The sequence below is a fragment of the Ctenopharyngodon idella genome, chromosome 19 (genome assembly GCF_019924925.1).
Source record: "Ctenopharyngodon idella isolate HZGC_01 chromosome 19, HZGC01, whole genome shotgun sequence".
In the NCBI taxonomy this organism is placed as follows: domain Eukaryota; kingdom Metazoa; phylum Chordata; class Actinopteri; order Cypriniformes; family Xenocyprididae; genus Ctenopharyngodon; species Ctenopharyngodon idella.
The window spans coordinates 24,064,964-24,087,014 of record NC_067238.1 but is presented as its reverse complement, the minus strand read 5'-3'; the positions used below and the strand labels follow the sequence as shown (position 1 = coordinate 24,087,014).

The window sequence follows — 22,051 nt, the reverse complement described above, 5'->3', positions numbered from 1 at the left end:
CTCCAACAACAGAAGGAAAAGGAGAAAGTGGAGAAAAGAGAGAAGATCTGGTTATGATTCGAGACTCTAAACTAAGAGAGGATGCCCCACAGACATCGAATGAGAAAAACAAATCTGTAAAAAAGAGAAGTGTTTCTATTTTTAAGAGTCTAAAGAATGTCACTGTGTGCCATGACTCAAAGGATTTGCAGCTCCATGGTAATCAGTTCATTCTGACTGAGATCGTCAACCACATCACACACACTACGGCATCTTTTATGAGCTGGGCAAGAGGAGGGGAAGAAACGAAAGTCAGAATAATTTATTTTGCGCTCGTAGCCAGTGCCACAGCATTGTTTTGGCAATGTTACTCTAAATTCTCTTCGGTATTTGCTTGCAACCACTGTTTATCTTAAAATGGATGTTTTATGTAGCTGAAATATCTTCTTGGTTTTGTGTTTAAATTTTCAAGTAATTTACAACTCAAGAGGTGAATTCACTAAACAGTTGCCAAACTTTTGCGCACACAGTATTTCAGCGCAAAAATCTGCATCTTATTTACTTTACTTAACCTGTATCTAAGGGTAAGTTTACACGACAACAATGTACTTAAAACGGCCTTTGCATTTTTCGTGTACAGATGACACTATTGTTTTTGTCATTGATCATTGATCCACGAAAACAACTAAAAATGTTGTATTCTGCTGCCAGGCCAGTAGTTGGCGATGTCACTTTGTAAAGAAACACTACGCGCCTATAGACTGAACATGTAATATGACGTCATGACGTCAACTTTTTCACTAATGTGCGTTTTTGTAGTTTAATAGGAGACGATAACAGTATTGTTTTCAAAAACTTGCACTTTGAAACCAGCTGTCAAAAGTTTGCGTTTTCAGGGCCCCAAAACACTGTTGTGTAAATGAGTGGCCAAAATGCATAAAAAGTTTTACGTTTTTAATTGAAAACAGTGTTGGGTAAACAGCCCCTTATTTACCACCTGCAATCCAGTCAAAACTATATGCTAAATGTGCTGAAATTCACAACATTTTGGCGAATTGGTGGCTTATTCTTATGAATTTTTTACAGTCTCATTTGTACGTTTTATACAATCTGCTTACGTCCCACTGATGGTTAGGGTTAGCGTTGGACCTTCATGCTTAATTCTTCTAAAAATAGTTTGTGTCCATACAACTCACATTGTATGAATTTAACAGCTCGCGCTTCGGTTGCTCAACAACAACAAAGCTGGAGAATCTCACGCAGCCAAAATGACGATTGTCAGCTTTACATTGTTCAAACTGGAGTCGGACACTGATGGAGAGACTCAGGAAGAAGTTACAACTTTTAGAATGCAACTGGACATTTCTGAACGGTTAGTGGATAAATTTATGTAGTTGTTGTGGAGTTGATTCAACTCATCGACTAGCGTGTGCCGTCATGTTAATCTTTTGTGCAAATCCAGCGTTGAATTGACCCGCGTTTGTGAAGCAGTCTGGAGAAATGACGACATGGCAAAAACACTCTACAACAACAACTCTTCCTCTTCTCTAAAGCAGCCCAACATGGCCTCACCCCCTTTGTTGCATGTTCTCGGGGGCAGGGTTTATGTACATTTTGGGGATCGTGATGTCAACAACCCAGGAAGAAGCTCGTTGTAGTCCCTACCAGCCGTTTGTTGTAGTCCTTATTGCTGCCTTCACATGCTATTGGAAATTTGATAATTCCTACTTCTGAAGTCATGATTACAAGCTCATTGCATTCAAGTGGGAGGGCATTCATGTGCAATTTTTACCTAGGAAACTCGTATTAACGATAACTCAGAGAGCACGTGAAGGCAGAATAAAAAGCGATTTCTGTAAAAAAAAAAAAATCTCCCTTTGCATTGAACTTCGTAGAGCGTCGTAACTTTGCAGATGTTGTTTATGCTCAAACAGCAACATTACACACTAAATAAAGTTGAAAAAAAGTGAAATCATAATCAACCACCCCTTTAAAATCACCAGAACACCTTGACATTTAACTGAAATGTATTGTCCTAATACTTTGCATTGGAAAAGCTGTCATAGCATTCCAAAGAGAGCTAATTTTAGCTTTCCAAGAAGAAGAGGATTATACAGGTGTTGTTGAAAGGATGGGCTAAAGTTATACTACGCCTGACATAATCAGGTGCTAGCACTAGTTGTTCAGTTTGGCACTGATGAACAGCCAATCACAAACCAAACAAAAACAACTTTAGGTTACCATCTTTATCTGAGTATAGTTGATTACTGTGATGTCAGAAGAAACAGACAATTTCAAATCCACTGTCAACTGAGAAAAACAGACAATTTAAAAAGCTCATGTATGCACAGTTATTATCAGAATTTTGATGTACATGTAAACTCATTAAATGGCTTTAGTCCGGCACTTAGTTTGGGATTAGCTCAGCATGTAGTTTGGTCTTAGTTTCAGTGTTTGGTGGGTGTTGGAGAGCTGTCAGTCTGTGGTCAGCCTGCATGATATTGAGGGCTGCAGGCCTCCGGCTCTGTCCACCACGCTGCTATGTTTGAACTTAATTACAGCCAGTCGGCCCTGTCATTACAGCCCAGAGCAGCCGAGCGACGGCCGGCCTGTAAGGTAGTGGCGGCAGAATCCCAAACAACAGCGTGCAGTCACACACTCTCTGCAAACACACATTGGGATGGACACAGACGTATCCAAACCACACAGACACAAACAGAAACACAGATGCAAGCAAGGCCATTGTCACGCACTCCACATTAACACAAACAAAATCCTTGCCTTGCAGCAGACAGACTATCATGCATACATAAATCATAAACTAATAACTGTGTTCTCTATCAAAGGTGTTTCATTGACTGAACTGGGGCATAGTTAACAGAATAGTTGATATTTTTTATTATATATTTTTATATATTATATATTATTATATTTTGTTCTAAATCCTGGTTTTTTTTTGGAACCCGAAATAAGAATACATTTTTAATACCATCGTTTAAATACTATGTAATCATGTAATCAATAAAAAGGTTACTATAATCTGATTATGAGCATTTTAAAACATAATCTAATTACAAGTATTCATTTTTGAAATCTGATAATCAGTTAATCAGTTACTATATATATATATATATATATATATATATATATAAATATATATATATACAGTCAAACCAAAAATTATTCAGGTATATTTGATATATTTTTACTAGTGGGTGCAGGACACTATAGTTCATTTATGTAAATGAGGATAGCAAAATAAAGTAAACTGTGACATACCCAAAAAATTTTCATACAGTGGACAACCAGTAAAAAATAACTGTTTTCTATTTTAAAATGTAATTTATTCCTGTGAATAAATATATATTTAAAATAATAGAAATAGAATAAATATACATGATGATAGTTTTTTTTTTTTTTGGTTTTGGGTGAACTGTTCCTTTAATAAGTTTAAGGCAATTAGTGCTGCAGACAGCAAAGCTCTGCTTGTGGAAGCATGTGGTTGTAGCAACAGCAATTATTATTCTCCTTTGCCTCAAATAAATGATAATAAAAAGGCTGACATGTTTATTTCTGGCAGTCGTTGGCCTGGGAGAGAAAAAGAAGACGCGCGGGGCACAATGAGACATCGTCTCTGAATGACACAAGGACATTAAGTGGTAATTACAGAGAGACGAGATTTCCTTTCTGACCACAGAGGAGAGTGGTGTCTTCAGACTGCAGAGGGGCGCCGGTCCTATTAAGGCCCCCCAAATTGGTATCATATCACCAAGACCCCCAACTACACCCCCCATCTGATGTCTAGATCCTCCAGACCCTTTGTGGTGTATTATGACCGTTCCACCTCAAACAAACACACCCACCTACCGACCACAACACGCATGCACACAAAAGAGACAGTCAAGGCTCTGTGTCAGATCTTGTGATCAGTGTGCGAGGGGTCTGCGCTGGTGCCACAAAACAAATTCCTGACATTCTGTGATAATTCAAACGTTTCACGGCGCAGTTTTTGCGCCCATGAGAGGCAGAGCTTGGGAATGGAAAATGCCACCATGTCATGGCAATCTCTCCCTATTGTCTCTCTCTTTAATCAGTGTTCTTCTGTGGCTCTAAATATCTCAGTGGTGTGCATCTACGCCTGGGAAAAAGCAGCTCTTTGCCCCGCTCGGGCCCTGAAACACGCCATTGCACCGCACTGTTTGTCTCCTCGCATGATGACAAGAAAATTTTCACTTCAATCTTAATGTGTAGGAGCACCTTAGGAGATCTGAGAATGGCAAAAAACAAAAGTCCACCATATCTATGACACATCCAAAAGCGGCGAATCAAAAGCACTTATTTTGGTTCTTTTGGGGGAGCTCTCCATCTTGAAGCAGGAGCATCAGCATTTGATTTAGGGTAGTTTTAAGCTTAAGGGACTCTGGTTTGTATATAGGAATTATAAGGATGAGTTTTAAGCCTAGCAGCAGACACAGATTATCATTCATACATATCATAATATAATAAATGTGTTTCATTGACAGAACTGAGGCGTGGTTAATGGAATAGTTGACCCTAAAATGAAAATTATGTCATTATTATATTTTACAGTAATGTATATTATTATATTGTTCCAAACCCATATGCTATTATTTTTTTAATGGAACCCAAAAGAAGAAATTTTAAGAATTTTTGTTGTCATACAACAGTAGTTCATTGTAATCACTGACCAGGAGATGTCATTCCAAAAATGACTGTATATATACAATGCCCAGCCAAAAAAACATTTTGTTGTTTAAATGTCAATAGGTGTAACAGACATAGGCTAGTAAGAGCTGTGCGTGTAAACCTCACTCCCCTGAACTCACCCCCCTAAACCTCATTCCCATCCGGGTCACGGCACCAATGTAATCCCTCCTGTTTGAACCGCCCGCTCTAAGTGGGACTCGAACCCAGGTCCGTCCACATGGGTGTCTGTGTTTGAGTCCCACTTAAAGCAGGGGGTTCAAACAGGAGAGGTTACATTGGTGCTGTGACCCGGATGGGAGTGAAGTTTAGCGGGGTTGAGTGTAACAGACATAGACTAGTAAGAGCTGTGCGCGTAACCCTCACTTCCATGACCTCAAGAGGTGCTCTAGTGACTGACACTAGAGACTGTGGTCTTTAGCCTCCTTGTTAGAGCACCTGACTCCCATGCAGACGGACCTGGGTTCAAGTCCCGCTTAGAGTGGACGGTTCAAACAGGAGGGGTTACATAGGCAAATGCTTGAGAGTCTATGATTGGATAATTATTGCAGTGATTATTATGTTTCTAGCATGTTGTTAACAGTTCTTCTAAATCTAATTGATGGAGTGTGTAGCTTTTCATTTCCATGTAGGAACCATGTAGGAAGACACATCATGGCCATATTCCAGGATGACAATGTCAAGATTCGCAGAGTCAGATTGTGAAAGAATGGCATAAAAAATCATTTTCACACATGAATTGGCACCAGACCTTAAATTCATTGAAAGTCTTTGGGTTGTGCTGGAGTAGACTTTACAGAGTGCTCACCTCTTGCATTGTCAATACAAGATCTTGACCAAAAATTGATGCACCTCTTGATGGAAATAAATGTTGTGATGTTATTTCCATCAAGAGGTGTATCAAATTTTGTATTTTAATATATTTTTAAAATTTAATTTATTTTTGTGATTGCACAGTAGATTTTTAAGCAGCCTTAATTATGGAACAACACGTCTGTCTCCTCACATATGATGTGAAGAAAATATTAAGTTGGATCCTTCAGTCTTAATGTAGGAGCAACCTAGGATATCTGAAAAAATGGCAAAAACAAAAATCCCCCGCCATATTTATGAAAAATCTAAAAGCGCCGAATCAAATGCACTAATTTTTGGTTCTTTTGGAGGAGCACTCCATTAAAAAAAAAAAGGGAGCATCAGCATTTGATTTAGGGTATAGTTTCAAGTTTACAGGATTCGGGGACAGCACTCTGGCTTGTATATAGGAATTATAAGGATGAATAGAGTTTTATGAGGTGCTATAAATTTCATTTTAAAAAGAGGGTGTATGGCGGCTTATGTCCACTCGCCTACCCTGTGGTTTAGAGGGGCCACCATGAAGCCTTTGTGTTCTGTGGGTTTACCATGGGAAAATTCTGCAAACAAATAACTCACCCGGTGACCCATCAGTGTTAAAAATCACTTTTGAGCGCTGTGGATTGTGATGCATGGGTGCGGTGCGGCCTGCAGGAACTGCATGTTTGTTTTATCTCGGTCCAAATGTTAAAAAACAGCTATTTTCAGGCTAAAGAGAGCAAATAAACACACATTCCATTGCAGACAATGGGGGTAGGCACATGGTCTGACATGAGCTGGCAGTATGGGCATGTTAGGATTTGGGCATTGTGAAGACATCAGTCCTCACTCAGAGCAGGATCTATTTCAGAGCACATGTCAGTTTGTCATCTTGTCTCACAATGGTGGTCGACCACTATGCTGAAAAATAAACTGCTTCTCATGAATGTGCTGTTCATCACCCTGTCGTCTGTGTAACAGTGCTGTAAATGTGCACTTGTTGATACTCTTGGCAGTACCAACTGTTTCAGGGATTTTGCTCCCTCATCTGGTGATAGTGGTAATTGCACTTTCTTCATTGTCGTTTTTTCATAGTATCCACCTTGTTTTTAACGTATTAGCGCGGCCATTTGTAAATGGAATGGTATATTTAGTGGTCGAGGCACTAAAATTACTACCTGGAAATAAATAAAAAAATAAGACAGGCAATAAGACAGCCTACAGGCAATTTCTGAGAGAACATTTCCTTAAAATGTTCTCTCGACGGATGACATATTCCTTGTCATCACAAACCACTCCAATCAGATATTATTAGCCCAGTAAATTGATAAGTGTCAGGTTTGAAAGTGAATGCCTTTAGGTTACAAGTTTGAGTGATTACTGCATATTTTTTTATCCATATTTCACCCACCAAATTATAATTTCTTCCTGTGAATTAGTGAAGAAAGTAACACTTGATATTAAGCTTAAGACTTGATAATTTAATTTAAATTAATTTTAAATTAAACATGGTCTCTCTATTTCAATATGTTTTAATCAAGTAATGATTCATCATGACAAAAGTAAAAAAAAAAAAAAAAAAAAAAAAAAAATCTGCATGGGATTTGTGAGGGCGGGGTGGGACCCTAACCTACTTGGGAACATAGGAATGACTCCATAACGGAGCTTCAAACTCTCTTTCAGTTCGTCAGTCCTCTCCGCGTTACCTCTATAGTGTTTAGAAGATTGTACTTCGGTTGTACACTCTAAATCAGAGTATATTGTGAGTATAAATATGTGGATGCCGCTGACACTCAAAGTAGTGCACTATATAGGGGATAGGGAGCAATTTCGGGGTCGTACACTCCGCCCGATTCTATGGCAGCGACAGGAAGTATAAAGTAGAAATCAGGAAGCAGTCAACAGGGAGACATTTTTAAAAGACCATCATGAACAACAACCAGCCATACACTTAAATGTAAGTATAAACAAATTACTGTTGTCGTCGAACAATCAGTTTTTAGCATCAAAGATAGTAGTCATGTGTTTTTCATACACTGTTGTTCCGTGTGCACTGGATCGGATTGCTTCCCATAATTCGATTATTACTTAACTTCATTGCTGTAAAACATAACATATGCTATGCATTTCTATTATTCGTGAATTATAACCACTGATGTGTAGCGCGAGCTCGATTTGGTCAGCTTTTGATATGATTGTGACAGTGATTCGATAATCTATATTCCACCTTAAATGTTTATATGGCGAATTGTGCAGTTAACTGTGAATATATACTGTATACAGTAATTACACCCTTTTTTACATCTTCAAATGTTATATTATGTTTGTGTTTTTAGAAATGGATCTTTACTATCTTTAATTGGACCTATCATTTTGTATCTTAGGCTAAACGCACAAATTATGTGCTTTTTGCAAATGTAATTGTTGCAAGTGAAATTGTTTAGGTGATTATGATTTATTTATTTATTAATTAATATCAGGGTTTACTTTCACTCAACTAGTTAAGATGTGTGACAAAAAAAACGGGGACGTCTCGTTACCCAATTTTATGTTTGTGAAGCTTATAAGAAGCTTTTAAAGGGTAGTTCACCCAAAAATGAAATTTCTGTCATTAATTACTCACCCTCATGTCGTTCCACACCCGTAATTACCTTCATTCAAGGTCCAGAAAGGTATTAAAGACATCGTTAAAACAGTCGACGTGACTGCAGTGGTTCAACCTTAATGTTATGAAGTGATGAGAATACTTTTTGTGTGCAAAAACAAATAAAAAATAACGACTTTTATTCAACAATTTCTTCTCTACCCTGTCAGACTTGTACGCAGTTGATGCAGTTCAGCACTTCTGTGTTTACATCCGAACGCCGGCTCAGTATTGTCCGGCTCCTGTGCTAGCATCACACACATGCGTCGTGCTGCTCACGTGACCAGGCGTTGGCCAATACTGAGCTGGCGTTCTGACGTAGAACCTGGAAGCGCTGCAACGAAAATAGCGTAGGAGAATGACCGGGGAGAAACTAATTTGTTGAACAAAGTCGTTATTTTTGTTTTGTTTTTGCGCACAAAAAGTATTATCGTCGCTTCATAACATTAAGGTTGAACCACTGTAGTCACGTTGGATTTTTTGAGTTCCGAAGATGAAAAAATGACATAAGGGTGAGTAATAAATTACAGAAATTTTATTTTTGGGTGAACTAACCCTTTAAGAGTTTGAGAATATGGAATTATTTCATAGGATATCTTTCGCATGATCAACGATTCATTGATTTATTCTTTAACCCTAACAGAGAAACATATGGCTCTCCTACGGTGAATATGGAGGTTCCTTCCTATCTGTCCAGGCTCTTGTCAGAGCTGAACGAACAGCGTAAGAGGGACTTCTTCTGTGACTGCAGCATCATAGTAGAGGGACGTGTTTTCAAAGCACATCGTAATATTCTCTTCGCCAGCAGTGGTTATTTTCGGGCTTTGCTGGTGCATTACCTAAAAGACAATGGTCAGCGACACAGCACGGCCTCTCTGGACATCGTCACAGCCGAGGCGTTCTCCTTCATCCTGGACTTTTTGTATTCAGGTCACCTGGACCTGCGCAGCGACAATGTCATTGAAATAATGTCAGCTGCGAGCTACCTACAGATGACCGATGTGGTGAACTTTTGTAAGGGCTACATTAAATCATCCCTGGAGATCTGTAACAGGGAGAGGGAGAGACACAAGGACAGGGAGGGCTTGGATCATAGTGCAACCCCACTTTCAGTCACTAGTGCCCCTGTGGCATCCACTTCCGAAGCCGACCAAAGGACCTGTCAGGTCACCGAAGCCCTCAGCCCTGATGATGCCCCAACGGCTGCTATCTGCACACCAGCGGCCACCAGTAGTAAAGACTCAGAGAGCGAAAACTCTCAAGGAGCATTTCCCAACCATCCTCCCATGAATGCTCCACTGAAGATCAGCCCAGGCCCAGATTTAGTCAACTCATCCACCCCAGGTCTGCTTCTGGGGTTGGTGAACCCCAAAATAGAGTATGACCCTGATGAAGAGGGCGAATCTTCACGGGAATCCAAAGAAACGACTCTTTATCAAGGTCCAAATCACGACGGGGAAAGAACAGTTAACACTAGCCCGGCTCCAAGCACTGAACACTCCTCCGTATCATTTGCTAACTGTCCTATGAAGCAGTTTCCAGACGTGCTGTACAGAGCGGGGATGAACCCAAACCGGGATGAACACTATTCCCAGAGTTTGGGGTACGTTGGATTCGGCCGTGGTGATGATGTACTTGGTCCTCCTGTCCCCTGTGGGATGGAGATTCAGAATGACTGGTATGGGGATGATCCAGGTGAGAGATGCTGGATAAAATTGCTACAGGAAAACAATCATTTTTGAGTTGTGCTGTAATTTATATGCATGTTTACACAGGGAGACTGCACAAATGTCCGTTCTGCCCATATACGGCCAAACAGAAGGGCATTTTGAAAAGACACATCCGCTGCCACACAGGAGAAAGGCCGTATCCTTGTGAGGTGTGCGGCAAACGTTTCACACGACAAGAACATCTTCGCACTCATGCAATTTCTGTAAGTCTTAAGCCCTGAGGAATATTTGAATGTGTAGCTATAGAGCTGACAAAGATTGCTTTTGAGATAAATATGTTTAATAGAATTAAACGTATTGCACAGTTAACCTATTTACTGAATTTGCTATAAATTTGTTTCATTTTGTTCTAAAGACTGGCCAGAGTAAGAACATGAGCAGGTGTCAATATTAAAGGGTTAGTTCACCTAAAAATGAAAATTCTGTCATTAATTACTCACCCTCATGTCGTTCCACACCAGTAAGACCTTCGTTCATCTTTGGAACACAAATTAAGATATTTTTGATGAAATCGGAGATATAATACTGAGCTGCCGTTCTGACGTAGAACCAGGAAGTGCTGAACATAAACAGCGTATGAGAATGACACAGAAAAGAGGATATTGTTGAATAAAGTTGATATTTTTGTTTTGTTTTTACGCACAAAAAGTATTCTCGTCGCTTCATAAAATTAAGGTTGAACCACTGCAGTCACGTCGACTTTTTTAACGATGTCTTTAGTACCTTTCTGGACCTTGAAAGTGGTGGTTAAATTGCCGTCTATTGATGAGTCATATACCTCTCGGATTTCATCAAAAAGATCTTAATTTGTGTTCCGAAGATGAACGAAGGTCTTACGGATGTGGAATGACATAAGGGTGAGTAATTAATAACAGAATTTTAATTTTTGTGTGAACTATCCCTTTAAAACAAATACACTACATTAAAAATACAGCCAAATTTCAGCCAGTTCAAATCTGAGGTAATCATGCTAAAAAATCATGAGGTGGATTGTGATTAATTATTTTAATCAACTGATTAAATTGATTTATGTCTCTGTTTAAATGTATATTTTTCTTTAAGGTCCATCGCTCCACCTGGCCCATTGTTTGCAAAGGCTGTCGTCGAGTGTTCTCAGGCATTGTGTCCCAGGGAATGAAGCGATTTGGACTTTGCGATGGCTGCACTTTTGTTACTACAACTAATGAGGATCCCTCCTCCATGAACCTCAGCATCCAGTCTGAGGCTATGGAAAGGGGCGCTAGAGACTCTGATTGGCCCATGTTTATAGTGGAAGGGGATGAAGCGGAGGCGAGTGCTAGTACTGCTGGACAGGATGATAAGCAGAATGTTGCAAAGCAGCTTGGGGAGAATGGAATGGTAGATTCATTACCATAGTTACACTTGTTTACCAAATAAATAAAGGACATGCATAAGAGGCTGAGGTAGGGTGTGACCAACGCTCTACTGGTAACAAACTACCGGTTTAGTCACTTTCTTTAATATATTTTTGTGAGTTAGAAAAGACGGTTAATTATTTGGTGGAATTAAAAGATTAATTTGTATTAGAAACATTACACAGCTGGGAAAGCTTTGAAACAATATGTTTGGGTTTAGTACAAATCTACAGTAGCTATGGATTATGAACATATTTTGCTGTATGACAATGAGGACACAACGGATTTGAATGTGTTGTGGCAGTTGTGTTAATAAATATTTTTATGCTTTAAAGTGATCTGCCTTAAATACTTTTCAGGGACTGTTTCAGTGGTCTTGTCAATTCACTTGTTTGCTTGATTAATTAACAGTGAGTATTGTTTATGTTCCAGAAGTAAAATGCTTTGTCATCATGAATTGTTACATAGTCTAAATAACCAAAACTGTATTTGTGTTATTGTTTAGCCTAAACATACCTTTGTTATTTGCCAAGAAGTTATGAAAGTAAAAATGCTTTCCCCCTCCCCCTTCATTTTGTTTTTGAGAAAGCAATTAAAAATATCTTCTTTAAAAAAAATTAAAAAATGTTAAGATAAGAAAAACATTTGCAGCTGAATCGCTTTCATTTATAAACTGGCATTTCTCCTTTTACAAAGAAAACGTTTACTGTGCATTAATCAGTACCGACGGGAACAGAAACCATATTTTCACCAGTGTAGTCCGATTCCCGAGCAAATGACTCTTAAGAGTCGGTTCATTTTTGTGAAGACTCGTAAACAATTGTTAATTGCGTTCCCAGTCCCCATCCGATTCCCTATAGTGGCGAGTTTTTTTTTTTTTTGCAGGTAAGTCATGGGTTGTCACATGCGTAATGTCATATGATTAAACCAGGAAGCAAATACAAACTGGTTGCTCGGGTTTTTGAAAATGCATTGTGTTTAATCACAAGGCACCGTAAGCCGGCAGGAATCTGTCTCTAGTGCAGAAATTCACTTTTACTGATCACAGTGCACGAGCTCGCGTCTGTAAGTTGTGATCAATCATGCAGGTGACTCTGAGTCAGATATCGCTGCTTCTTTGTTTACTATCATGCGCATCAACAAACGGGGCTCGATATACACCAGATTGGGCCAGTCTGGACTCCAGACCTCTGCCTGAATGGTACGACGAGGTGAAGTTCGGGATCTTCGTTCATTGGGGCGTGTTTTCAGTGCCCGCGTTCGGCAGCGAGTGGTTCTGGTGGAACTGGAAGGGCGCACAAAAGTCTAATTATGTCCAGTTCATGATCAAAAACTACCCCCCTGGATTCAGCTATACCGACTTCGCACCTGATTTCCACGCGCAGTTTTTTGATCCTGATGAGTGGGCTGATATCTTCGAAGCTTCAGGAGCAAAGTAGGCGATATGCGTTTGGCAGTGACGCTCCCTGTGTTTGTTCTACGTATTTATAATTTAGTTTTTCATTCTTTTCAGATATGTGGTCCTCACATCGAAACACCATGAAGGCTTCACAAACTGGGGGTCCCCAAATTCCTGGAATTGGAATTCTGTTGATAATGGACCTCACAGGGATCTTGTTGGAGATTTGGGCTATTCAATAAGAAAGAGGTATTTTGTGAATAATTGCAACAAATGTATATCTTAGTAAGGTTTTGAGTATTCTCAATTTTATTCATCCATTTTGTATTAGGTCTCTGCATTATGGACTCTACAGCTCTCTGTATGAATGGTTCAATCCCGTCTACCTGAGTGACAAGCAAGCTGGTTTCAAGACCCAGGAGTATGTTGCAAAAAAAGTTTTGCCAGAACTCACCAATCTGGTCAACAGGTAAATTTGCAGCATCAGTCATGTGATGGTACGGGGAAGAAAGAACAATTGTTTATGAAATAAGGCTGACTGTTCAGTTGTATTTGTCTGTGTAAAGATGAGCCTTTACAGCCTACATTGTGTATATGGTTTTACATTTATGAAACGGTTAGTTGATGTTTTTAACATCTCAGGTACAAGCCAGACTTGATTTGGTCTGATGGGGACTGGGAAGCACCTGACACTTATTGGAACTCTACAGAATTCCTCGCCTGGCTCTACAACGACAGTCCAGTCAAAGTGAGATCATCCTGTCATGTAATTTTTATTTTAATATCTCAAATTTGAATTCTGATCATACTGACCTTATTATTGCGCTCCTTACAGGATGTGGTAGTGACCAATGACAGATGGGGGGCAGGCTGTTCCTGCAAACATGGAAGTTATTACAACTGTGCGGACAAGTTCACTCCTGGACAGCTGCCTAATCACAAGTGGGAGAAATGCCAGTCAGTCGACATATATTCATGGGGGTATCGCAGAGACATGAAGCTAAGTGAACTGATGGATCTACCAGCCATCATAAAGGTGCGATGTGTTGCAGTGTAAATAATGTATTGTATATGAATGAAACATGGACACAAATGTATGTGAAAGTTCGTGTGGTGTCTAGTCAAGTAAGTTTTTAACTTCTCATATGTTGTGACCACAGGACCTGGTCTACACCGTGGCCTTAGGGGGGAATTACCTGTTGAATGTGGGGCCCACAGCAGACGGCGTGATCGTACCTGTCTTTGAGGAACGTCTCAGAGGAATTGGAGCCTGGCTGAAGATCAACGGTGAAGCCATCTATGCAACTAAACCTTGGAGAGCTCAATCTGAGAATGCTACTGTTCTTGTCTGGTGTGTTGATGTGTTTAAACTTCCTCTTATTTTTTTATGCCTTACTGTTCCTTTTGAAAAACTTTCAGAAGCTCCAGCTCTGAACTGCTGTGTACTTATTCTCACTTAATTAAGCTGATAGCTAGGGTTTATATTGTGTGCCCTTTGCTCCTCAGTTTTCATCATTCCAACACTCCATATGGAAGGATGTAGATGTCAAATATTTTTAGGGCAAAAGTTTGTCTTGTTCACATGTTGACATGTCAGTAAACTGGTCATATGATTGTCATAAATAATCTGAATTCTTACTGACTGCATATTTATAAACAGCCTGGATTTCTGTGATTGAGTCAACTCTAGTCTTGCTTCCTTCTCTCACTGTTTCTGGAATGTTGGTTTGGCCTTAAAGGGATTGTTTACCCCAAAAATAAAATTTAATTACTCACCCTCATGTCGTTCCACACCCGTAAGACCTTCGTTCATCTTTGGAACACAAATTAAGATATTTTTGATGGAATCCAAGAGCTTTCTGTCCCCTCCATTGACAGCAATTTAACCAACACTTTCAAGGCCCAGAAAGGTACTAAAGACATTCTTTAAATAGTCGGCGTGACTGCAGTGGTTCAACCTTAAGGTTATGAAGTGATGAGAATACTTTTTGTGCACAAAAACGCAACAAAAATAGCTCTTCCGTGTCATTCTCGTACTCTGTTTACGTTCAGTGCTTCATAACATTAAGGTTGAACCACTGCAGTCACGTTGACTATTTTAACAATGTCTTTAGTACCTTTCTGGACTGTGAAAGTCCAGATTTCATCAAAAATATCTTCATTTGTGTTCCGAAGATGAACAAAGGTCTTACGGGTTTGGAACGTCATGAGGGTGAGTAATTAATTACAGAAATTTCATTTTTGGGTGAACTAACCCTTTAATTAGCACACTCAATAATTTATTTTATTTTTTTCCTCCAATTCCAGGTATACTTCAAAAAACACCAGCACTGTTTATGCGATCTTCACCTCCAATCCCATGCAAAACACCTTTAAGCTTTCGATGCCCAAAACCTCCAACAGCACAGTGGTAAATATTTATGAATTCATCAGGTTTAAGGAATAAAATGTTATTTTTTTTGTAAATTAAATAAAATTACTTTTATGATATAATTTAAGTATATTTCCTCTCTATTCAGGTGACTTTGTTGGGGAACCCTGAGCCTTTGAAATGGATTCCTCTGCAATCAACAGGACTGACTGTGCAGCTGCCTGAACTGCCTTCCTCACCCGCTCAAGCCTGGACCCTCAAGCTGGACGGGGTGGCATAAAGCCTTTAAAACTTTTTAAAAAAGATTTTAATGACATTTGTTTTAAGAAAGTTTTGTATAAATCAAGTTTTTATTTTTATCCAGATGATTTGATACGATTGCTCAATAAAAACATCTGACTAAAAGACACCAAAACCAAATGTCATTTTCAGATTGTTAATTTCCGGCTTCTCATAATCTTAGATAACATTGCATATTAGATAACCTAGGGCTAAAATGGAAACATAATTTCAGCTGATGCTAGTGTCATTTTATTATTTGCCCAAACAAACTGATGAGACTTCCAAATTGTAAGAAATAGTGAAGAAGAAAAAAAATCATTCTTTGTCATAGAAAAAGAGGCTGAGGAAGGGTGTGTCTAAAGTTCTAATCACTTTTCCTTCACATTATTTGTGGAATAGAAAAGATTATTTAATTATTTGTTGGAATTAAAAGATTAATTTGTATTGAAAACATTACTGGGAAAGCTGTGTAACGTTATATTTGTGTTTAGTATACATTTGCAGTGGCCAATTATGGATTATGTTTGAATTAATATTTTTTTATTTAAAGTAGGCTACACTTCTTAGGGGCCGTTTACATGACACCATTTTCAACTAAAAACCTTTTATGCGTTTGGCCGTTCATTTACACGACAACGGCGTTTTGGTGGTCTGAAAACGCAAACTTTTGAAAATAGGTTTCAAGGTGAAAGTTTTTGAAAACGGTCTCCGTGTAAACAACAAAAACGCGAATCTGCGAAAACGATGACGTCATGCACATGCGCACTACATGTTCAGTTTGTTTCATCGCCATCTAATGGCCTCCCAGCAGAATACAGCGTTTTTAGTCATTTTCACGGATTCGTATGAATGGGGATGGTTCTGACAATAGTGTCGTCTGTACGCGGAAGACTCAAAGGAAAAACTTCTCCATTTTAAGCATGGTGAACGTGATTTTACGAAGTACAACATGTTCCAGGATCAACATTCCAATCAACCAATCAGATTTGAGGGAAAAGTTTACCGTTTATGTCAAGTTTAGGCTTACAACCAGGGCTGCGTTCAGCCCCGACAAAACGTTGCAAACGTTGAACACCCTGTTCTGATGACGCAAGAGTTGCAACTATGGCAGCTGAGAAGGCCATTCTTTGTGTTCTTTTTGAAGAATTTTCGGAGCCTGATGAAATCGGTATAAATACGTGTTTAATACTGCAAAATACGCTCGATGTTACAGTCACTGCCCTTGCTGTCCAGAATAAAAGAGAACATCCCAATCGAGTGAAGGGATTTGTGGAAACTGTGATCCAACCTCGCATTTCAGGATGAAAAGACAAACACTGAAGGATAATCCACTTCTTACCTCCGAGACTGTGTTATGATCTATATGACCTTATTATTTTTATTGTGAGTATTAGGCTTATCATTATTGATTATCACTATTGTTGTGCTATGATATTGTAATATTTACCATTATATAATCAGATGAGAATAGAAAAGTTTATGAAAGTGTCACTCCAAAATACAATAGCAAAATATATAAATATGTATAGTATTTTTATGTTACAGTAGTCACTTTACATGGACCCATCGAACGTGCCCCAGGGTTAAGTGCTTCTACGTCAGTGTTATTCACCTATCATTTCCCTCTGATTTTAGGGATAAATTATGGGTAGGGATAGGTTTAGGGGTAGGAATGGGGTTATGACTAAATTTTCAGATAAGAATGTTGTTCCAGGATCAACAAAATATGTTGATCCAGGAACATGTCTTACTTGGCAAAATCACAGTGAGCTTTTAGGTATATCCTTGTCGTGTAAACGTACCCTTAGAGACCATGTCAATGGTCTTGTCATTTCATTTGTTTAATTAACTAACAGTGTTATGAGTATGTTTGTCATCATAAACCTAAAAACATGCTGAGCTGTTTTTTGTTTTGTTTTGCAAAAGAACAATTGTTACAGTTATCCATTATTTAGGCTGTAATGTATGCATTATCTTGACTAGCCTATAAACATTACTTTTGCTACTTACCAAGAGGTTATTCAAGTCATATTGCTCATTTTTTCATTTTGTTTTTGAGAAGGAAATTTTGTTTTAAATTCAAATATTAAAGTTAGTGAAACTGGCATTTCTCCTTTTACAAAAGGGAAAAATTAAAGTGGCAGCGATTAGCTCGGATGGGAAGCGAAACCCTTTTCTTTCACCAGTCCGATTCCCTAACACGTTATATTGTATTGGTTCCTCATCCATTGTTACAAGTGGTTTTAAAGATAAGTCATGTGTTGAAGTCACATGTTTCATGTCATATGGTTAACCAGGAAATACAAACTGGTTGTCTGGATTTGCATTATGTTGAAACGTAAGTTATGTAGGCAGAAATATCTAGTGCGGAAATTGGTGCATACTAACATTCATGCATTAAGTTCACTTTTACTGATCACAGTGCACGAGCTTCGCATCTGTAAGTTGTTATCATCATGCAGGTGACTCTGAGTCAGATATCGCTCCTTATTTGTTTACTATCATGCGCATCATCAAACGGGGCTCGATATACACCAGATTGGGCCAGTCTGGACTCCAGACCTCTGCCTGAATGGTACGACGACGGTGAAGTTCGGGATCTTCGTTCATTGGGGGGTGTTTTCAGTGCCCGCGTTCGGCAGCGAGTGGTTCTGGTGGAACTGGAAGGGCGCACATGAAATTAAATATATCCTGTACATGATCAAAAACTACCCCCCTGGATTCAGCTATACCGACTTCGCACCTGATTTCCACGCGCAGTTTTTTGATCCTGATGAGTGGGCTGATATCTTCGAAGCTTCAGGAGCAAAGTAGGCGATATGCGTTTGGCAGTGACGCTCCCTGTGTTTGTTCTACGTATTTATAATTTAGTTTTTCATTCTTTTCAGATATGTGGTCCTCACATCGAAACACCATGAAGGCTTCACAAATTGGGGGTCCCCAAATTCCTGGAATTGGAATTCTGTTGATAATGGACCTCACAGGGATCTTGTTGGAGATTTAGGCAAGGCAATAAGAAAGAGGTATTGTTTGCTTCTTTGTCTGGAGAGACAGGTGCTAAATGCTACATTATCCTTTCAACGCGGAAGTAAGCTTTTTCCTGCAAATATTTTCATCAGGGGAAAACCATTACAAAACATACATATATGCATAATAATCTAGTAGATAGACCTCGTACATCTTACAACAAAAATCAGTCATTTAACTATTACATAAATTATCTTTTTCAACAACAGATGTCTTTTACCGTTGTTCTTTATAGAAATTATATAAATATAGAAATTATATATAGAAAAGAAAAGTAAAAAAAAAATAAAACTTAAAAATAGCCATATACGACGTGAATCACATTACAAACTTTGATTTGAAGCAAAAAAGTATTCGAAAATCTGACAAAAAGACTGTAATGAGGCTTTAATGAGGGAAAGAACTACAATCCCATGAACCACTGCAAATGACATCTGAATTAAAAACAATGAATATAAAACTATTGATTTAAAGATTTTGATTATAGATAATGATGCAATATATTTGACTTTTATTGCAAAATATGCATATATATTTAAGTAGTTTGAGTGCGTAAGGAACTTTCGCTTTGCTTCACGGCAGTGGGTGGGCACTTGCAGAATCATGGGTAATGTAGTTTTTCTCCAATAAATCCACTGTTGAACATGATTATTTAAAAAAAACAAGTTAAAATAATAATGGCACATGGCTTCAACAAAGGCATAGAGCATCGATTAATAACCTCATAGTAACTCACAGTAGGTTTGTCTTTAAAGGTTATAAATTATCAATAAAAATCAATTCCTCTATTGAGAAAATGAATGGGATTTTTATTTCTGGAACCCAACAGTTGCAATTTAGGTAAATAACTAGAATAATAACAAAGTGAAATAAACGGTAAAACAATTCACACTGCAAACCAGTGTGTTTATTATTACGATGATAAATTAATATGCTATCAAATACCAGTTTACAACATCAAGTAGCATAACAGAATGCTTGTACAACTTCGGCTTACGCAAAGCCTTGCACATTCAAATTAAAAGTGGATGTGACTGACTACCCTTACGTTAAAAATAGTGGATATCTCAGTAAGGTTTTTTTAAGAACTTTTTCTTTTCTGAATTGTATCCAAAACTGTTCAATTTTTTGTATTAGGTCTCTGCATTATGGACTCTACAGCTCTCTGTATGAATGGTTCAATCCCTTCTACCTGAGTGACAAGCAAGCTGGTTTCAAGACCCAGGAGTATGTTGCAAAAAAAGTTTTGCCAGAACTCACCAATCTGGTCAACAGGTAAATTTGCAGCATCAGTCATGTGATGGTACGGGCTGGAGAACAAAGAACAATTGGCTGACTGTTCAGTTGTATTTGTCTGTGTAAAGATCAGCCATTACAGCCTACATTGTGTATATGGTTTTACATTTATGAAACGGTTAGTTGATGTTTTTGACATCTCAGGTACAAGCCAGACTTGATTTGGTCAGATGGGGACTGGGAAGCACCTGACACTTATTGGAACTCTACAGAATTCCTTGCCTGGCTCTACAACGACAGTCCAGTCAAAGTGAGATCATCCTGTCATGTAATTTTTATTTTAATATCTCAAATTTGAATTCTGATCATACTGACCTTATTATTGCGCTCCTTACAGGATGTGGTAGTGACCAATGACAGATGGGGGGCGGGCTGTTCCTGCAAACATGGAGGTTATTATAACTGTGCGGACAAGTTCACTCCTGGACAGCTGCCTAATCACAAGTGGGAGAAATGCCAGTCAGTGGACATATATTCATGGGGGTATCGCAGAGACATGAAGCTAAGTGAACTGATGGATCTACCAGCCATCATAAAGGTGCGATGTGTATATGAATGGAACATATGGACACACAAGTATATGAAAGTTCATGTAGTGTCTAGTCAAGTACGTTTTATCCTCTCATATGTTGTGACCACAGGACCTGGTCTACACCGTGGCCTTAGGGGGGAATTACCTGTTGAATGTGGGGCCCACAGCAGACGGCGTGATCGCACCTGTCTTTGAGGAACGTCTCAGAGGAATTGGAGCCTGGCTGAAGATCAACGGTGAAGCCATCTATGCAACTAAACCTTGGAGAGCTCAATCTGAGAATGCTACTGTTCTTGTCTGGTGTGTTGATGTTTTTTAACTTCCTCTTATCATTCTATGCCTCACAGTTCAAACCTGTGAAGCAAAAAATTTCAGAAGCTCCAGCTGTGAAAGCAGTGTCACCTAGAGACTTTGATCAGTTTAAGAGGAACCATGTGAGAAAATTATAATTTAAGATTTAAAGGCCACTGCATAAAATTATGACCAATCATAAGTGCCTTACTGAATTAAATTAATATTCATGAGCCAAGCTGATAGGGGTAGGATGTAGTAAAATAGTTGAAATCTAGAGTGAAATGTTGACGTTACCGATCATATGATGATTTTATTGTCATTAATGATTTGACGACTTCTTGGTCTTTTTATAAGCAGCCTGGATTCCTCAACTGTAGTTTTGCTTCCTTCTCTGCCGGTTTCTGGAGTTTTAATTTAGTCTTAGTTAGCTTGTAGTATAGTTAAAATGAATGATGTTTCACAGCTTTAATAGAATGTTTTACATTTTCCTTTAATTCCAGGTATACTTCAAAAAACACCAGCACTGTTTATGCGATCTTCACCTCCAATCCCATGCAAAACACCTTTAAGCTTTCGATGCCCAAAACCTCCAACAGCACAGTGGTAAATATTTATGAATTCATTAGAATTTAGGAATAAAATGTTATTTTTTGGTAAGGCATCGATAAATTATCTGTTTCTTTTTGCACTTTGTTTAGGTGACTTTGTTGGGGAACCCTGAGCCTTTGAAATGGATTCCTCTGCAATCAACAGGACTGACTGTGCAGCTGCCTGAACTGCCTTCCTCACCAGCTCAAGCCTGGACCCTCAAGCTGGACGGGGTGGCATAAAGCTTTTAAAACCTCTGTGGAGATTTTTAATGAAATTGTCAGGGATGTGATTTTTTTTTATTATTTTTTTATATATATTTATACAGATTTCTGTATTTTCCTACTTGAGAAGTATGACCCATGTGAACTGCAAAATGGTCATAATTATTAAACAAACTGCATAATGCTGCGTTTTCAAATACATTTATTACAGCCAGCACTAAATGAGAGTACAAATCAGCAATGGCAAGTATACTGTATGAAACTGTTACTCGCAAGTTACAGTGTGATTTATCATATTTCAAAGGCTTTGATTAATTTATATAAATTTGTAGTCTGATGTTTCAGAGTGAAGCGACTCGTTTCGCAGTAACTGCTCCACATGAACTCCATGTCTGCAAGTGCTACAACCATCTTTGTGGATTTGTAATGAGAATCATTTATAAATCTGTTGTCAACAAAAGAGAAGCACTACTGTGGGTTTCTGCCTAAAGAAAAGCTTTGTGGTTTAACAAAGAAATCAACAAAGCCATAAATATTCGTATTGTAATTTTACTGTTTCGTAAAATGATTACATTTGTTTTATTTTACAGTGCAATATTATTGCAATATTAATATATTTATATTTCCTTTTTTGTCCACATGCCTGGTTTTTGTAATGCATTTCTTTTAAGAAAGTTTTGTATGTTTTGTTTTTTATTGTAAAGTATTTGATTGCTCAAATAAAATGACCAAGTGAAACACATGAGAACTAAA

At 38.5% G+C, this 22,051-nt stretch overlaps 2 protein-coding genes across 6 annotated transcripts; both read left to right on the top strand.

Moving 5' to 3' along the window:
* The first annotated feature begins 7,142 nt into the window (after positions 1-7,142).
* On the top strand, positions 7,143-11,623 carry zbtb8b (zinc finger and BTB domain containing 8B). 2 transcript variants are annotated; one of them, XM_051872595.1, is made up of 4 exons: positions 7,143-7,492; positions 8,823-9,874; positions 9,955-10,112; positions 10,972-11,623. In XM_051872595.1, the coding sequence occupies exons 2-4, from the start codon at positions 8,851-8,853 to the stop codon at positions 11,284-11,286; spliced, it is 1,497 nt and encodes a 498-aa protein (XP_051728555.1). In that variant the 5' UTR covers positions 7,143-7,492; positions 8,823-8,850; the 3' UTR covers positions 11,287-11,623. The 2 variants fall into 2 exon arrangements, with proteins under 2 accessions (XP_051728555.1, XP_051728556.1); XM_051872596.1 differs by lacking the exon at positions 7,143-7,492 and adding an exon at positions 8,190-8,691.
* Positions 11,624-12,122: 499 nt separating this feature from the next.
* LOC127500951 (tissue alpha-L-fucosidase-like) lies at positions 12,123-22,051 on the top strand. Of its 4 annotated transcripts, none has more exons than XM_051872598.1 (8): positions 12,123-12,720; positions 12,799-12,933; positions 13,016-13,153; positions 13,327-13,432; positions 13,520-13,720; positions 13,845-14,035; positions 14,992-15,094; positions 15,204-15,475. In XM_051872598.1, the coding sequence occupies exons 1-8, from the start codon at positions 12,368-12,370 to the stop codon at positions 15,333-15,335; spliced, it is 1,359 nt and encodes a 452-aa protein (XP_051728558.1). In that variant the 5' UTR covers positions 12,123-12,367; the 3' UTR covers positions 15,336-15,475. The 4 variants fall into 4 exon arrangements, with proteins under 4 accessions (XP_051728558.1, XP_051728560.1, XP_051728559.1 ...); XM_051872600.1 differs by lacking the exons at positions 12,799-12,933; positions 13,016-13,153; positions 13,327-13,432; ... (2 more) ...; positions 14,992-15,094; positions 15,204-15,475 and adding exons at positions 18,226-18,360; positions 19,502-19,639; positions 19,805-19,910; ... (2 more) ...; positions 20,987-21,089; positions 21,185-22,051 and having other exon boundaries at positions 12,128-12,720; XM_051872599.1 differs by lacking the exons at positions 13,520-13,720; positions 13,845-14,035; positions 14,992-15,094; positions 15,204-15,475 and adding exons at positions 19,998-20,198; positions 20,302-20,492; positions 20,987-21,089; positions 21,185-22,051 and having other exon boundaries at positions 12,151-12,720.

What these genes read in the sequence shown, in the direction of transcription:
- zbtb8b (XM_051872595.1), top strand. Translation starts at nt 8,851, where the DNA reads ATGGAGGTTCCTTCCTATCTGTCCAGGCTCTTGTCAGAGCTGAACGAA. An exon ending in CTGGTATGGGGATGATCCAG is followed by an intron (nt 9,875 to 9,954) that starts GTGAGAGATGCT and finishes ATGTTTACACAG; the next exon opens with GGAGACTGCACAAATGTCCG. An exon ending in TTCGCACTCATGCAATTTCT is followed by an intron (nt 10,113 to 10,971) that starts GTAAGTCTTAAG and finishes TTTTTCTTTAAG; the next exon opens with GTCCATCGCTCCACCTGGCC.
- LOC127500951 (XM_051872600.1), top strand. Translation starts at nt 12,368, where the DNA reads ATGCAGGTGACTCTGAGTCAGATATCGCTGCTTCTTTGTTTACTATCA. An exon ending in GGCAAGGCAATAAGAAAGAG is followed by an intron (nt 18,361 to 19,501) that starts GTATTGTTTGCT and finishes TTTTTGTATTAG; the next exon opens with GTCTCTGCATTATGGACTCT. An exon ending in ACAACGACAGTCCAGTCAAA is followed by an intron (nt 19,911 to 19,997) that starts GTGAGATCATCC and finishes CGCTCCTTACAG; the next exon opens with GATGTGGTAGTGACCAATGA.